The 18,043-nt window shown below is 41.2% G+C and overlaps 1 protein-coding gene across 1 annotated transcript in view; it reads right to left on the reverse strand.

Annotated features, from left to right (window-relative positions):
* Window positions 1-18,043, reverse strand: part of aco1 (aconitase 1, soluble) — a 50,821-nt gene that overhangs the window by 752 nt on the left and 32,026 nt on the right. The window contains exons 13-20 of the mRNA XM_055632463.1: window positions 17,778-17,862; window positions 14,801-14,957; window positions 13,432-13,556; window positions 13,073-13,177; window positions 11,902-12,044; window positions 8,821-8,968; window positions 5,078-5,200; window positions 2,874-3,059 (exon numbers count right to left, since the gene is read on the reverse strand). Coding sequence (XP_055488438.1) covers window positions 2,874-3,059; window positions 5,078-5,200; window positions 8,821-8,968; window positions 11,902-12,044; window positions 13,073-13,177; window positions 13,432-13,556; window positions 14,801-14,957; window positions 17,778-17,862 — 1,072 coding nt within the window. The remainder of the gene's footprint in view (window positions 1-2,873; window positions 3,060-5,077; window positions 5,201-8,820; window positions 8,969-11,901; window positions 12,045-13,072; window positions 13,178-13,431; window positions 13,557-14,800; window positions 14,958-17,777; window positions 17,863-18,043) is intronic.

Raw genomic sequence — 18,043 nt, forward strand, 5'->3', positions numbered from 1 at the left:
ATGATCAATGTCCTACAACGAGACAACGATACCAGTGTCTCCACAGCTGGGATTCGTAGTGTGTAGTGCTAACCCTTATGTTTGACAAGGCCACAATAATTACATTTTTAGAGTCATTTATCCTGCAAAGGTTGATTAGATTGATTAAATGAATTTATACATGTGATTTCTTAGGATAGCTTCTAAAGTACTGACTCCTGCAGCCACAAACATATTACTGGCACTACACCATCTAGGTTTCCTTAGCAGTGTTCTCATGGCATCGTTATATGCCACCTTTAGTCTCTGCAAACTTGTCTTTCCATAGTTCAACCACAGGTGCGCAGTGTAGAGTGGTGTGCAGTATGCTCTAAATAGCGACATCTTCACCACATCTGCACACGCACCAAATTTACGCAAGAGAATATTCGCCTGTAGATACGGCATGTGTCGTTGCCTATAAATATCCTCATCATCTGTCATTTGTTCTGTAATAATATGCCCTAGATATTTTACCTTATTACAGACACTAAGATTGTCAGACAATTTAAAATCGGGAAATTTTAGACATTTATCCTCTTTGGTTCTACAGATCATAACAGCACTCTTACTATTATTATATTTAATGTCATGTTCCACACCATACACTAGGTATGTTGCAAAGCCTACCTGAAGCGTCGCTGAAAATCTGTCCCAGCCCGTGTGCGCGATTTTGGCGCCGTTTAGAGGGGGGCGGGTTTAAAACGCGATTTTTCACTAGGCTGTTCAAATCGAGGTTTCTCAGCCTAGTTAATTATTAACGAAAAATCGCTGGAAGATTCCGTAGCTGGAGCTATTTTTAGTTTTAAGGGCTTTCTATACTTGTTATAGTAGGTTACAAATTAACCTCTAACCCCCGACCGCCGGCAACCGGCCGGATCTCATACAGCGGACAACAGAAGGTAGGCTGTTTATTTTTACGTTAAAAAGGGCTTCTTAAGATCCCTTTATACAAAGTTTAAAGTTGCGAGTAGCTAATTTTGGGCCCATTATATCCCGCAGTATTTTTCTGGGCATTTGAGGGCACAAATCCACCGCAATGTGAACGTTCTAAACCAGCGCGTTCACAGGATCCCGCTAGAAAGCTGATTTAAATGGACTTTAATTTACAGCAATTGAACACTAAATTCCTTCCATTTGGCCTATAAATTAATGTAAATGAGACTTAAAAATCATGCTTTATTGTGAATTATTTGTGAATATTATTTGGACACTTAGGCTATTTAAAAATGTTAATCATTTATTAAGAAATGGATAGATGTTTAGATCTAGTAATTGAAGTCTGAAATTAGCTACAATTGGGTAACTAACTAATTATACACTTTAATTTCAGGTCATCCAAGTAAGATTATTTTATATTTGTTTCAGAATGCTTCAATCTATGATAACTGAAAATTTCATTCAGTTCTCTTAATTTTTAAGAAAGCTATGGGCTTTTGACTGTCCACGATCACAGCTTTTTTGTTATGTCCATAGAAAATCAATAGGGAACAAGATGCTAATTTCCGAGTATGAAAATGGCCATAACTTTTTAAATACTTGAGATATGAAAGTGAATTAGGTGTCAATTTAACTTATTTTTATGCTTTATCTGATGGGATAAATTTCAGACTTGATTTTTAAAATCTCAAAATTTTGTAACATTGCTACATACACAGAACATATAGTAAGGAGCTGCTGGAGACCAGCGCTAGATGGACTAAAGACCACAAGATCATCTGCATACATAATATGGTTCACTAAAATATTACCAATCACCAATATGTTGAATTATTGGATTTTAAAAATATTGACAATAATTCACAGGATAAAAATGTAATGTCTTGGTAACGCTACCCATTCTACAGATAATCAAGTGTCAATTACAGCACCGGAATTAGTTAATATTGCAACATGACTGCTACTAACGTAATACATTTTCAAAATTTTCTATAACATGCTAAATGACTGTTATCTGTAATTGCACTGCCTGAATGAATAAATAAACTTTCAGCAATAACTTTCATAAAGGGAATTGAATGCATAGAAACATAGAAAACAGGTGCAGGAGGAGGCTATTCGGCCCTTCGAGGCCAGCACCGCCATTCATTATGATCATGGCTGATCATCCCCCATCAATAACCCGTGCCTGCCTTCTCCCCATATCCCTTGACTCCACTATCCCCTAGAGCTCTATCTAACTCTCTCTTAAATCCATCCAGTGACTTGGCCTCCACTGCCCTCTGTGGCAGGGAATTCCATAAATTCACAACACTCTGGGTGAAAAAGTTTTTTCTCACCTCAGTCTTAAATGACCTCCCCTTTATTCTAAGACTGTGGCCCCTGGTTCTGGACTCGCCCAACATTGGGAACATTTTTCCTGCGTCTAGCTTGTCCAGTCCTTTTATAATTTTATATGTTTCTATAAGATCCCCCTCATCCTTCTAAACTCCAGTGAACACAAGCCTAGTCTTTTCAATCTTTCCTCATATGACAGTCCCGCCATCCCAGGGATCACTCTCGTTAACTGCTTCAATCACAAGGATGTCCTTCCTCAAATTAGGAGACCAAAACTACACAATACTCCAGATGTGGTCTCACCAGAGCCCTATACAACTGCATAATTGAAGGCAGTAAAACAACTAGGGCTATGGGGAAAGAGCAGAATAACTTAATTGTGCTGTTTATTCTATGATTCAATGAATGAGGACTGACTGACATTTTTTACTACATTGGTCTAACTTGGCTTTGCAATTCGGCATTATCTCTAGGTCCCATAAAACATTCTTGGTTTCTTCTCAAAATTCAAGGGTTAAGTTGTCTTTGGACCATCCCAACCTGGTGAAAATAACTGGGTTGTTCCCGACTTTGCTCACCTTAATCTCGACCTCCATCCTAGGCTTCAACACCTCAGGGATGATGATGGTGTACCGTTCACGGCCTGTAAGTTGCAGGCTGTCGGATGTCTGGTCAGGCAGATACTCCAATGGAATTACCCCCATCCCTACGAGATTGCTGCGGTGAATACGTTCATAGCTCTCAGCAAGGACAGCTTTGATTCCCTGATAGGACAGGCAAGGGAGAGTCAGTAGATTTTCAGAAAGCCTTTGATAAGTTGCCACACGTAAGGCTGCTTAGGAAGATGAGAGCTCACGGTATCAAAGGGCAGATTCTAGCATGGATAGCAGGTTGGCTGGATCTCGGAATACAAAGAGTGGCAATAAAGGGGGCTTTTTCTGGTTGGCTGCAAGTGACTAAAGGAGTTCCGCAAGGGTCGATGCTGGGGCCGCAACTCTTCACGTTGTCTATTAATGATTTGAATGAGGGGATCGAAGGCTTGTGCCAACATTTGCGGATGATACAAAAATAGGTGCAGGGGCAGGTAGTGTAGTTAAACCAAGGACTCTGCAGAAAGACTTGGACAGGTTGGGAAAGTGGGCAGAGAAGTGACAGATGGAATATAGTGTAGCAAAGTGTGGAGTCATGCATTTTTGAAGGAATAAAAGTGGAGACTATTTTCTAAATGTGGAGAGAATACAGAAATCTGAGGTGCAAAGGGACTTGGGAGTGCTGGTGCAGGATTCCCAAAAAGTTAACCTGCAAGTCGTGTCGGTAGTAAAGAAAGCAAACTCAATGCTAGCATTTATTTCCAAGAGGGATTGTATACAAAAACAGATGTAATGTTGAGGCTCTATAAGACGCTGGTAAGGTCGCATTTGGAATATTGTGAGCAATTTTGGGCACCATATTAGAAGAAGGATGTGCTGGCTCTGGAGAGGGTCCAGAGGAGGTTTACAAGAATGATCCCAGGGATGAGTAGGTTAACCTATGATGAACATTTGTCGACACTGGGCTTGTACTCGCTGTTATTTAAAAGAATGAGGGGGACCTCATTGAAACATACAGAATAGTGAAAAGCTTGGATAGAGAGAATGTGGAGAGGATGTTTCCACTAATGGGAGAGTCTAGGAGTAGAAGTCATAGCCTTAGAATTAAAGGATGTTCTTTTAGGAAGGAGAAGAGGAGAAATGTCTTGTCAGAGGTGGTGAATCTGTGGAATTGTTTGCCAGAAGGCTGGGGAGGCCAAGACAGTTGATATTTTTAATGCAGAGATAGATTCGTGATTAGTACGGGTATCAGAGGTTATGAGGAGAAGGCAAGGGAATGGGGCTAGGAGGGAGAGATAGATCAGCCATGATCGAATGGCAGTTGACTTGATGGGCCAAATGGCCTAATTCTATTCCATATGGCATTAGAAGATCACAAGGTTAGTCAATCCCTTCAATTATAGCATGTACTCTGGAAAACTCTTCATAACCAAAACATGCCCTCTACTATGTAAAGAATTTGGGCGCATGAGAACATCATTATCATCAACTCACTTATCTTGAATTGGATTATACTACAGCCAAGACAGAATTAAAATCCTGCAATTCTCTACCCAATAAGACTGTGGGCAATTCCACGACATTTGTACTGGGGATATTCATGAAGATAAGTTTAACAGTACCTTAATAAAGATAAATAAGATAGCTTATAGATGCTGACCTTTACAATCAACTCACTTCGCATAAAATAATAATAATAGTTGACAGTAGAAAGTTTAAACAAAAACACACCCAAATACAAGTCAGAAACACAGCTTCCATTTGGATTACATCTGGGTACAAATTGGGCTAGTTTCAAAAATAAAATAAAATGATTGCTTATGCTTCTTTTCAAGCTCATTGGTGTATCCATATGTAGAATCCACAATCTTCATTCTAAAATTCTACTCCTCACTTCAGCCACTGCCAATTTTTGTATCATCTCCCAATTTCTTCTTCAAGCTTTAAATTTAAGTCTAAACAAGTGATTATTAAAGAAAGTGGTGGTACTGGAAAATGTCTTCTACATGCCAAAGCAGACTTTATTTCCTGCCACTTGGCTAATTTTGGAATTAACCTTCCACTTTCTATTTGATTGCATTAGCTTTCACTCTCCTGGCCAATCAACGTCCTCACTACTGAGTGATGTCACAGTTGGTATTTCTTTTTGCGATCAAGGATTGTACATTTTCTGTCCAATGCCAACAACTCACCTGCAAGTAGGGTCCCTTAGCAGCCCAGTCTCTTGAACTACCCGATCCATATTCTTTACCAGCTAATATAATCAGAGGATGCTCTTCCTGTTGATAGCGCTCTGCAGCATCATACACATCAAGCTATCAGGATTAAAGATACATGAAAGATTAGAAATATATGTAATTTTGAGTTTTTATTTACAGATGTTTAATTTTAGCCAAAACACAGTGCTGAAAAACTGAATGGGTCACCCGGTATCCGTGGAAGGAATGTGCAGACAACTTTTCTGTTGTCTATTCTTTTTCTAACTGCTTCAGACTGATTTTGAGTGGAGACGAGAAAGCTGGAAAAGAGTTGAGAAAGGGAAATAGCTTGGCAAGTGATGAGTAGATAGATGTGTGGGGGGGGGGGGGGGGGGGGGGGTTGATTGGCAGATGGGTGGAGGTGAATGTGACAAATGCTAGAGGTGAAAAGGAGACAAAAGAATGTTCTGAAACCAATTATGTTCAATTCAATATATTTGTAGCTAAATTGTGTTTAAATATCTTTATATTTATTCAAGATGGAATGGCAATATGCAAATAGGCTGTTTAACATGTACACATCATGCGTGTCAGATGATTATAAGGACAGTGCATGGTAACATGCATTCTTCAGCTGAGCTCTACCACACTGAAAGGCAAATGGTTCTGGCTGTGCGCTGAAAGAGGAATTCCAAAAAATCATTCATAGCCCTAAAAAAACAGAAAGTGCAACTATCAATTATCACCAAGACAATATAATTTATTTTGACTTGTATGTAAAACATAGAAACATAGAAAATAGGTGCAGGAGTAGGCCATTCGGCCCTTCGAGCCTGCACCGCCATTCAATATGATCATGGCTGATCATCCAACTCAGTCTTCCCCAACATCTGGACTTCCCCAACATCAGGAACAATCTTCCTGCATCTAGCCTGTCCAACCCCTTAAGAATTGTGTATGTTTCTAGAAGATCCCCCCTCAATCTTCTAAATTCTAGCGAGTACAAACCGAGTCTATCCACTTTCTTCATATGAAAGTCCTGACATCCCAGGAATCAGTCTGGTGAACCTTCTCTGTACTCCCTCTATGGCAAGAATGTCTTTCCTCAGATTAGGAAAACATAACTTTGTTAAAAATGTCATAACAGCATTAATGCTAACCAGCTCAATGTGTAGCAAGAAGTACTCTACCTTCCATAATGTTTGGATCAAAGATCCATCATGTATTTATTTGCCTCTGTACTCCACAATTTCAGATTTGTAAAATAAAAAATCACATGTGGTTAAAGTGCACATTGTCAGATTTTGATAAAGGCCATTTTTATACATTTTGGTTTCACCATGTAGAAATTACAACGATGTTTATACATAGTTCCCCCCCCCCCACCCCCCCATTTCAGGGCAACGTAATGTTTGGGACACGTGCTTCATAGGAGTTTGTAATTGCTCAGGTGCCTCCTTAATGCAGGTACAAGAGAGCTCTAAGCACCTAGTCTTTCCTCCAGTCTTTCCATCACCTTTGTGTGGAAACTTGTATTACTGTTTATCAACATGAGGACCAAAGTTGTGCCAATGACAGTTAAATAAGCAGTTCTGAGACTGAGAAACACGAATAACACTGTGAGAGACATCAGCCAAACCTTAGGCGTACCAAAATCAGCTATTTGTAACAGCAATAAGAAGAAAGAGAGCACTGGTCAGCTTACTAATTGCAAAGGGACTGGCAGGCCAAGGAAAACCTCCACAGCCGATGACAGAAGAATTTTCTCTACAATAAAGAAAAATCCCCAAACACCTGTCCAACAGGTCAGAAACACTCTTCAGGAGTCAGGTGTGTATTTGTCAATGACCACTGTCCGCAGAAGATTTCATGAACAGAAATACAGAGGCTACACTGCAAGATGCAAACCACTGATAAGCAGCAAAAATAGGATGGCTAGGTTACAGTTTGCCAAGAAGTATTTAAATGAGCAACCACAGTTCTGGAAAAGGGTCTTGTGGACAGATGAGACGAAGATTAACTTGTATCACATTGATAGCAAGAGTAAAGTATAGAGGAGAGAAGGAACTGCTCAAGATCCAAAGCATACCACCTCATATGTGAAACACAGTGGTGGGGGTTTAATGGCCTGGGCATGTATGGCTGCTGAAGGTACTGGCTCACTTATCTTCATTGATGATACAACTGCTGTTGGTGGTAGCATAATTAATTCTGAAGTGTATAGACACATCCTATCAGCTCAAGTTCAAACAAATCCTTCAAAACTCATTTGCCGGCTGGTTCATTCTACAGCAAGACAATGATCCCAAACATACTGCTAAAGCAACAAACGAGTTTTTCAAAGCTAAAAAATGGTCAATTCTTGAGGGGCCAAGTCAATCACCCGATCTGAAGCCAATTGCGCATGCCTTTTATATGCTGATGAAGGAAAAACTGAAGGTTCTAGCCCCCAAAACAAGCATAAGCTAAAGATGGCTGCAATACAGGCCTGGCAGCGCATCACCAGAGATGACACCCAGCAATTGGTGATGTCCATGAATCGCAGATTTCAAGCAGTCATTGCATGCAAAGGGTATGCAACAATAGAATAGAATGCAATTTATTGTCATTCAAGCCTAGGTTTGAACGAAATATCATTTCTACAGTTTTTTACATTACAAAACAATCCAAGACCCACACTTAACACAGTTTACATAAACATCCATCACAGTCAGTCTCCAACATCTCCTCACTGTGATGGAAGGCAAAGTCTTTATCTCTTCCCTTTGTTCCTGCTCCCGTGGTCCAGCAGTCCAACTGCAGTGTTGAGGCGAACTGGGGCTACGATGTTAAAGCCCCCGGCGGGCGATGGTAAGCCCTGAGGCCGTTTAAGCCACGCCGGGCGATGTTAGGCCCCGGCTCCATGTCCTTAAACCCGCGATTCCAGCAGGAGAAGTCGCCGTTGCGGAGCTCGGAAAAGCGGCCTCCCACCAGGGACCTGCGAGCTGCCGATGTTCCCATCCACCGGGTCTGCGGCCGGTGCCTCCGAATTCCAAAAGTCAGGTCGCAGCCGCACGCCACCACAGCTCTTCCCGCTCCGAAGTTGGCCAGCTCCGCGATGTCAGTTCCGCAGGCTCTGCAACTGGAGCCCTCGGGTTAGTCCTGGCCGGAGGTCGCCGCCGGCTCCACGATGTTACGCCCAACCACATACGAGACCCGACAGGGAATAGTCGGGTCTCCGCACAGGGAAGAGATTTAAAACGGTTTCCCCCACAGCCCCCCACATATACACAGCTAAAAAAAATAATAAAAACTAACTCAAGACATACATTTAACAAAACAAAAATAAAAAAAGACAGACGACTGTAGTCGAGCCGCTGCCATTAGGCGCCGCCACTGTACAAGCAAAATACTAAACATGACTACTTTCATTCACATGACATTGCTGTGTCCCAAACATTATGGTGCCCTGAAATTGGGGGGGACTAGTGCTGTAATTTCTTCATGGTGAAACCAAAATGTGTAAAAATGGCCTTTATTAAAATCTGACAATGTGCACTTTAACCACATGTGATTTGTTTCTGTTACAAATCTCAAATTGTGAAGTACAGAGGCAAATAAATGATGGGTCTTTGTCCCAAACATTATGGAGGGCACTATAGGATGAACGCTACACAATGAGTGCAAATCCCAGTCACTGGGGTCCAATATACATTTCAGTGTTGATAGTAATATAGAACATTTGATTTCTCACTTACCGTCTCTCCACTGGGTAAGTGCAGCGTCTGTGGCCCTTGCTTGTTGAGGAATTTGTTGACCAACCGGATATTCGCAAATGTCCCCCTTGCCATAACTGCATCGTTGCCCCTGCGGGATCCATACGAGTTGAACTGCCGGGGAGTTAAACTGAAAGAAGACAAGAAATGTAAGTTATATTTCAAGCAGATGTTTAAAGTGCCAGTCTTAAAAGAAATCCACGACTTTAACAGTACCAGTATAAGGTTCTTAGCATTTATCCTCATCTTTCTTCCATCCTTAAAATTTCCGTCTTTGTTCATCCAATCCCCAGTTCTCTCAAATCAAAACGAAGTGTTAAAATCATGAAGGTAACTTGAGCCATTATACAGGAGATATAACTGCGATTTGAACAACTGGGTTGGTTTCAAACCTCAGGATTCTAACTTTATTATTGGCTCCTGCCATTTTAAGGAGGCAAAGGAACTGTACTGAAAACTACAGCTAAACCTTGCTTATGTAAGGTTGCAAGCATCTCCTTCTAGAATTTTGTAACACTGGTCTTAGTGGCAATGAGCTACAAAACAAACATAATTTAGCTCTCACAAATTTGCTTTACAATGAACATATTCCTCTGTTCACCAACCTGTCTTTTGTCCACCTTGTATTACTACTTCTGTACCTATTTTCTATGTTTCTACAGTCCTCCTAGCTCATCACTGGATCAATAATCACTATCCATTGTTCCTCTAGTTATGTCCAGCCAGTCACTGGTACAACAGAGGGAAGCCAATCTACCTCGGTGTGGCCCGTGTATTTTCAGGTTGGAACCCTTCTTCAGATTCAGACTGCCTGTCTGAAGAGGGGTTCCAACCCGAAACGTCACCTATTCCTTTTCGCCAGAGATAGATAGATAAATACTTTATTAATCCCCTTAGGGGAATTCAGATTTAAATTTGTTTTGCCATGCAGCCATACAAATAAAATAAAGAACACAACACACAATAGAGTCCAACATAAAACATCCCCACACAGCAGAATCAAAGTTTCCCACTGCGAGGGAAGGCACCAAAGTCAGTCCTCTTCCTCTGTTGTTCTTAATGTTCACCCGTGGTCGGGGCCTCCCGAGCCCTCCGCAGTCGCCACTACGGGCGGCCCGATATTCAGGCCCGCCCTGCCGGGATGATGGAACTCCGACGTCGAAACGGGAGAACAACCTCCGAACAACCTGCCTGGACCTCCGAATCGGCTGCCTCCTACCATAGTCCGCGGCTCCCAGAGTCCACAGGCCGTGCAGGGCGGAGATTCCCGCTGTCGGCCCTCGGCAAAGGGTCCCAGGGACTCCTCGATGTTGAGGTCAGCGCCGCCCACGTTGGGAGCTCTTCAACCCTCAGCTCTGCGATGTTGGAGCAGCGGGCCCAGCACTCCGGAGATTCAAACGGCGATCCAGGTAGGCATTGCTCCGCTCCGCGGTGAATCCAGCGCTGCGACTCCCCTGCTGAAGCTTTGGTCCGGTCCCCGGCAGGAAAGGCCGTTCCAATCCAGATGGTAGGCCGCAAAGAGGGGGGGGGGGGGGGGCGGGGACCCTACTCGGAGAATAGTCGCGTCCTCGCAAGGAAGGGACTAGGAAGCGGTTTCCCCCTTACCCTACACCCCTCCCTCACATAGAAAAAGTTAAGAAACTCCAAAACACACTTTTAAGACAAACTAAATAAAAAAAGATAGAAAAAAAAACCAGACAGACTGTCGGCAGAGGCTGCCTTCAGTGCGGCGCCCCCTAGATACTGCCTGACCCGCTGATTTACTCCAGCTTTTTGTATCTATGTTTGGTATAAACCAGCATCTACAGTTCCTTCCTACACTCTATTCTGCACTGTTTATTTTCTGTTTTGTGCTACCTAATGTGCTCATGCATGGTATGATTTACCTGGACACCGTGCAAAAAAAAGATTTTCACGGTACCTTGGTACATATGACAAAAATAAAGCTATAATGCCTTTGAAGGAGCTAAACAATTAGCCTCAATTTCAAAAGATTGCTCCTCACATCCCAACCTTGCTCTTTCCGATTGATATATTTATCCAAGGTAGATAAAAATGCTGGAGAAACTCAGCGGGTGAGGCAGTATCTATGGAGTGAAGGAATAGGTGACGTTTCGGGTCGAGACCCTTCTTCAGACATATATATTTATCCAAATCACTTTTGCATGTTATTTTGATTCGGCCTCCATTCTATTATTAAGCAGGACATTATGAATCATAACCACTCCCAACAGATAAAATATATTCTTCATGTTCGGCCGAATGTCAATCCTGTGGCCATAAGGAAATAATTTCTCCTTATTTCAAAACACTGAAGATGAAGAACACTCCATCAACATATCCTCTTAATCTTCCGTGCTCTAAAGGTCAATTGAAAGACTTCTATTGAAGACTTAAAAATTTATTTTAAAAAGTATAAAATCATGATGGGTGTAGGAAGGGTGATTGCTCAGAGTCTTTTGCCCAGGATAGGGAATCAAGAACCAGAGGACATAGGTTTAAGGCGAGAGGGACAAGATTTACTAGAAACCCAAGGGGAAACTTTTTCACTCAATGGGTATATGGAATGAGCTGCAGAGGAGGTAGTTGAGGCAAATATTATAACAACATTTAAAAGACACATGTACTGGTTGGTAGGGACGAGTTGGGCCAAAGGGCCATTTCCATTCTGTATGACTCTGCCTGTCAAGTTCCTCTATGCGGAATGGATGGTAGAGGCCATACACTGGGCATAATCTCATACTCAGACCACATTTGAAGGGCTAAATGGCCTCCTATGTTCTAAGTAAAGATACTGAACCTGGTGACTACAGGCTTTTATTAAATTCTCAGAGATTTATTACACAAAAGCATTCAGTTTTACATTGCCTCCTCTCACTTTCAACCGATTAACATAAATATAGAATTAAGCCACCTGTTACACAAAAGTGTCAAGGTGGAAAGTCAAGTATTATATTCACAGATCATAAGCCAGACATCAAAGTTCCACATTGACAAGTGACCTATAGCAGCATGCACAGTGAATATTAACATTAAAATAGTATATTAACAACCTGTGCTTACCCTTGATCAGTTAAATACCGTGCAGCAGGGCTGTTTCTTGCAATATTCCCTGCTGGAGAGATGTGATCAGTTGTCACTGAATCACCCAGGTTCAAAAGGACATATGCATCTATGATAGATTTACGAGGTTGAAGATCCAAGGTCTGGACAAAATTTTAAAAATACAAGATTGCTTCTTAAAACATCGACATGCAATGTATCTTACGTGAATCATTCTGCAAACCAACTACGGTTGTTACATACAGGCAATCCATTACTAATACCAATTCATAAAGATACTTCATAGCCATGGATGCCAAATGAGGAAATAATTTGGTCATCTTAAGATATTTCCATGTGACTGTGTGTCATTTCATTTGATAAATAATATGACAGAGTAACATTTTATTTACAGATGACACTAACATATCATTGAGTGTGGTGTATAAAATGAAAAGGGGAATAAATAGGGTGAATGCACAGGATCTTTTTCCCAGAGTAGCGGAATTAAAAATCAGAGGGCACAGAGTTTAAGGTGAGAGGGAAAGATTAAATTGAAACCCGAGTGGCAACTTTTGTCAGTTTTTATCAGTCTCCCTACCTGCTTCACTACCTTCAACCTCCGGCAACCACCTGCAACCTCCGGGAACCGCATGGAAACCTTGGGTGGGGCGCAAAGTCCCCAGAGGTTTCCGTTCAGGTTTCTTAAGTGGGGCAGGGGCATTACCTTGAAGAATTAATCCTAAACCCATTATTTCTGGTATACGCAAAAGGTTCCATGGCACTATTTCAAACAAGACTAGCAGAATCTCCTGAAGCCTGTATAAACTTCAATCGCATCATTAAAACTGATCATTTGTTCATTGTCAAATTGCAGTTTGTGGGATCTCGCAGTGAGGAAATTAGCTACTGCATTTCTTGTCGAAACTTAAAAAATATTTACAGATTGATAAGCTATTTTAGGATATCCTGAAATCATGAAAGTCAGCAGAGAAATAAACATTCTCCCATTTCTTTACTGTTTATTACTGCAGTTTGTGCATTAAATGCATCAAATCTCTCTCAATCTCTATCACCCCGTGAGATTATTTATCTGAATATTACAGAGATATTGAATCATGAAATATTGAAATATTTCCCTTTAAGATTTGGGGCTTCAACCCCAGCTCTTGAAAACACCACAAGTACATACCAGGTTTTCAAAAAAAGGTGGGGACTTGATGTATGTCGACTGAGGATTCCATGTGTATAGTATATCATTGGGAGCATTCAATAAATTCCAGGATTCGTTTCCTTTCTGTGAGGAAATACAACAAAGTTCTCATCTACAACACATGAATCTCAAACCCACTGAAGGATTGTGCTACTGATTACAATTCATTAAAGAATATAACATTTTGTGTGAGGCCCGAATTTCAAATGACAGCTTGATATCATAATTACATTTTAATTTAATATATTTATCAAACAAAAAAAAACAGATTTTCTTTGACTTTTCTTTTAAAAAGTTACTAATCTTTCCACTCTTCAGGGTAAAGCCAAAACGTTTACCTCAATTTTCTCATAAACCTCTTTGAACATGGCAGGAATAACAAATCTCCTCTCAATTGCTTGCAGCTCTTCTCTAGTTGGCCAAATATCCCTCAGGAAGATTTTCTTACCTTCTGCATTGACACCTGAAAAAGGAAAGCGATGCTCAGCTGCAAGTACTAAATTGTGCTGCATTATGCAACATCCCAGAGGATAAAATCAATTACTACCTGGATATGTCCCCAGTCAAAATTTTCATGTGCAGAGTATCTTTTTATGTGCATATAAATCTCTAAATCTACAACTGAATTACCACACTTCTCCATTAAAGTGCTACTGCTCTTCTAAGCATGCCTCAGCTGAAAGCATGGTTGCCTCCAAGTCAGATGTAGGTTTAAATACCCATCTAGATAAGCAAGGACTTGGCACTTCCACGCAGCACAGCGGTTTTAGATGTGGTGTTTTTGGAAGTCTCATTAATCTGGTCTAACCTACCTTGTCTGGTTGACACAGTAGATCCCATGGAACTAATGTAAACAGCAGCCCAGGAACTTTCCTGGGGACTAATATTTCTCAAACAACATAATTAAAATAGATACTGGTTACATTTATATCACTGATTCTCACATTTCCATTTTTCCTTGTGATGGCAGCAGCCATTTAGGCCCATCAAATCTATGCCACTCCCTTTAAAATATTTCCTGCACCTTCCCATCAAATATTTTCCGATTCTACTCGTCATCCGATTTAGAGGTCAGTTAAGTTATTCAACATTTTCTAATGTGGAAACTGAATTCTCAGCTGCATCACAACACTGACTATATGTCATAAATACTTCACTACCTATTTGAGACATCTAAGCACTTGAAAAGCACTATAGAAACTGAAAAAATTATGTTGTGTTAAGTAGTATGCAGGATTTTAATTCAGTGGCAGTCACATTATTCTTAGTCCATGTTTACAGGGTTCAGTGCAGATTACCAAACTGCTGAAGATACTGAGCAGTCAAATGGATAACTACTTAATCTGCTCTGAGAAGAATTATTTATTTAAAAAAAGGAATGTGACCAAGTAGGAAATGCTATATATAAAGTTACACAACACATACCGACAGACACCTCTACTTTTAATGCTGCACTTTCAGAGTTAATGACATGGGGATATAGGGTACAGGGAAGAATTAATTCTGGTTTGTTGCGTAATGAAAAGGAGAAACCAACGAAAAACTATTTGCAAGCAACTATCTCCCAATGCTGCCCAGAGAACAATATTACTATCTTTTTAATCAATCTTTAGAATAAATTGAAGGTTACCTACAGAATTTCATTTTTTGGTCAGGAATTCCTTCTATGGCAATTCCAAGGATGAAAGAGGCACAAAAGTAGCTTACCCAATGGCTGCTCCTCAAAGTTGATGCGAATGCTCCCAGCTATGGCATATGCAATAACCAATGGTGGTGAGGCCAAGTAATTAGCACGTGTGTGAGGATGTACACGGCCTTCGAAGTTTCTGTTCCCAGATAACACACCAACAGTGACAAGGTCACCCTGAACAAAGATTATATTATTTCAAATCTGATGCCATTAAGCATTACTGTTTATTGGAATAAGTTCAAGTTCAAGTGAGTTTATTGTCATGTGTCCCTGATAGGACAATGAAATTCTTGCTTTGCTTCAGCACAACAGAACATAGTAGGCATTGACTACAAAACAGATCAGTGTGTCCAAATTTCATTATATAAATATATACACAAATTAATAAATAAACTGATAAAGTGCAAATAACAGATAACGGGCTATTAATGTTCAGAATTTTGTCCGAGCCAAGTTTAATAGTCTGATGGCTGTGGGGAAGTAGCTATCCCTGAACCTGGTTGTTGCAGTCTTCAGGCTCCTGTACCTTCTACCTGAAGAGGAAAAGACTACAAAAGAGTGTGTGATGAGTGTGTGGCCAGGATGGTGTGGGTCCTTGATGATACTGCCAGCCTTTTTGAGGCAGCGACTGCGATAGATCCCCTCGATGGAAGGGATGTCAGAGCTGATGATGGACTGGGCAGTGTTTTCTACTTTTTGTAGTCTTTTCCTCTCCAGGGCACTCAAGTTGCTGAACCAAGCCATGATGCAACCGGTCAGCATGCTCTCTACTGTGCACCTGGAGAAGTTAGAGTCCCCCTTGACAAACCGACTCTCCGTAATCGTCTCAGGAAGTAGAGGCCCTGATGTGCTTTCTTAATAATTGCATCAGTGTTCTTGGACCAGGAAAGATCTTCAGAGATGTGCACGCCCAGGAATTTGAAGCTCTTGACCCTTTCAACCATCGACCCATCAACCATGATATAAACGGGACTGTGGGTCCCCATCCTACTCCTTCCAAAGTCCACAATCAGTTCCTTGGTTTTGCTGGTGTTGAGGGTCAGGTTATTGTGCTGGCACCATATGGACAGTTGCTCGATCTCTCTTCTATACTCTGACTCATCCCCATCAGTGATACGTCCCACAACAGTGGTGTCGTCAGCGAACTTGATGATGGAGTTCGCACTATGACTACGCAGTCATGAGTATAGAGTGCAGGGGGTACAGCAGGGGGCTGAGCACACAGCCTTGAGGTGCTCCCATGCTGATTGTTATCGAGTCTGACACATTTCCACCAATACGAACAGACTGTGGTCTGAGAATGAGGAAGTCGAGGATCCAATTGCAGAGGGATGCGCAGACCCAGTTCTGCGAGTTTGGAACCAGCTTGGAAGGGATGATTGTATTAAATGCCGAGCTGTAATCAATGAATAACAGCCTGACATATGAGTTTTTGTTGTCCAAGTGGTCCAGAGCGGAGTGGAGGGCCAGCGAGATCGCATCCACGGTTGATCTGTTGTGGCGGTAAGTGAACTGCAGTGGGTCCAGGTGTTTGTCGAGGAAGGAGTTGATTTGCGCCATGATCAACCTCTCAAAGCACTTCATCACCACAGGCGTTAGTGCCCCAGGTCGATAATCATTGAGGCACGTCACCTTACTCTTCTTGGGCACTGGTATAATTGATGCCCTTTTGAAGCAGGTGTGAACCTCAGACCTCAGAAGTGAGAGGTTGAAAATGTCCATAAAAACTCCAGCCAGTTGGTCCACACAGGTTTTTAGAACACGACCAGGTATACCATCAAGTCCAGGCGCTTTTCGAGGGTTCACCCTTCTGAAGGATTTCTTGACGTCGGCCTCTGTGACTGAGTCTGAAATACCATCACAGCGAATGGGGGCTCGGGAAGGCACATCAGTGTTCTCCCTATCAAAGCGTGCGTAAAACGCATTGAGATAATCAGGGACACAGATCACAACATGTTTCTTGTTGTATCTTTGCCTCTCTGAAAAATTACTGCAAGTTAATTCTTCCTGTTTTGGCCTTGAGGTCTTTTGAAGAAACTCTTAAACTGCCTCCTCCATGACAATCTCTGGGAGAGGACCACTGTTAGTTACCAATACATATCATGCACCTGAAACCAACAGCATCAAACCTACAGAGTACAAACATCTCATCAATCTGTCAGTTAAAAATGTGATAGTACCTCAACATTTTCTCTCAACTTCCAATTTGAGCTGCACTTGCATTTAAATGTAGTTTTACAATTTCAGGATATCTCAAAGCATTTCTGATTGCTGGGAATTCTTTGGTCTACATATTTTCCTGTGCATTCAGAGACATTGTACGTTAAATAGCTCAACATTTCAACCTTCAAAAGATCAAAATGATTCGATACTTTGACAGCATAAAGTGCAGGTGCACCAACAAATTATATTTCCATAGTACATGCCTAATAGAATAAAGTTTTTCACAGGAATATTTTCATAAAAGTTTTGACAACAAGCTACACAAAGATATTAAGGCTGATAACCTAAAACCTGATCCCAAGGTGGATTTTTAAAGAAGCAACAAAGAGGAGGACATTTCCATGCTCAATATCCAGGCAGCCGTCAGCATAGCAGTAAACAGTGAACTGATTAAACATTGAAACCATTAACATGCCAGAGTTGAAGGACTGAATGGAAAGAGAAGATGACAGAAATGGGGAAAGGAGTAGCCATGGAAAGATTTGAAAACATGGGTGAGATTTTTTGAAAAAATGGTATTCATTAACCAGAAGCCAGTGGTGGTCATGGGCAAATAGGAACTGACGTGAACTAGAACACAGACAGCAGAGTTGCCTTGGACTTAAAAGGTAAAATCGGGAGGTTAGCCAGAAGCAATCCGGAATAGATAAATCTGAGGTCATCGCAGAAATTAAAGATCTCTTTTAAATACAGTCTAGAAATAAGCTTTTCATTATATTTCAGTACACGTGACAATAAAATAAACTGACTAAGATGTTAACAGTAATTTACCTTAGTAATGGCTTCCACAACAGTCTCTGGGAGAGGACCACTGTTACCAATACATGTCATGCAGCCATAGCCAACAACATCAAACCTAAACAGTACAAACATAAGCTCATAAATCGGACAATTAAAAATGTGACAGTACTGCTCTATTTCCCTACATCTTCCAAGTTAACATTTTGTATTACATACAATTAAATGCAGCTTTACAACTTCAGGATACTTCAAAGCACTTTGATAGCTGGACATTATTTGGTCTACTTTAAACGTTA

Source organism: Leucoraja erinacea, chromosome 3 (assembly GCF_028641065.1).
Source record: "Leucoraja erinacea ecotype New England chromosome 3, Leri_hhj_1, whole genome shotgun sequence".
NCBI lineage: Eukaryota > Metazoa > Chordata > Chondrichthyes > Rajiformes > Rajidae > Leucoraja > Leucoraja erinaceus.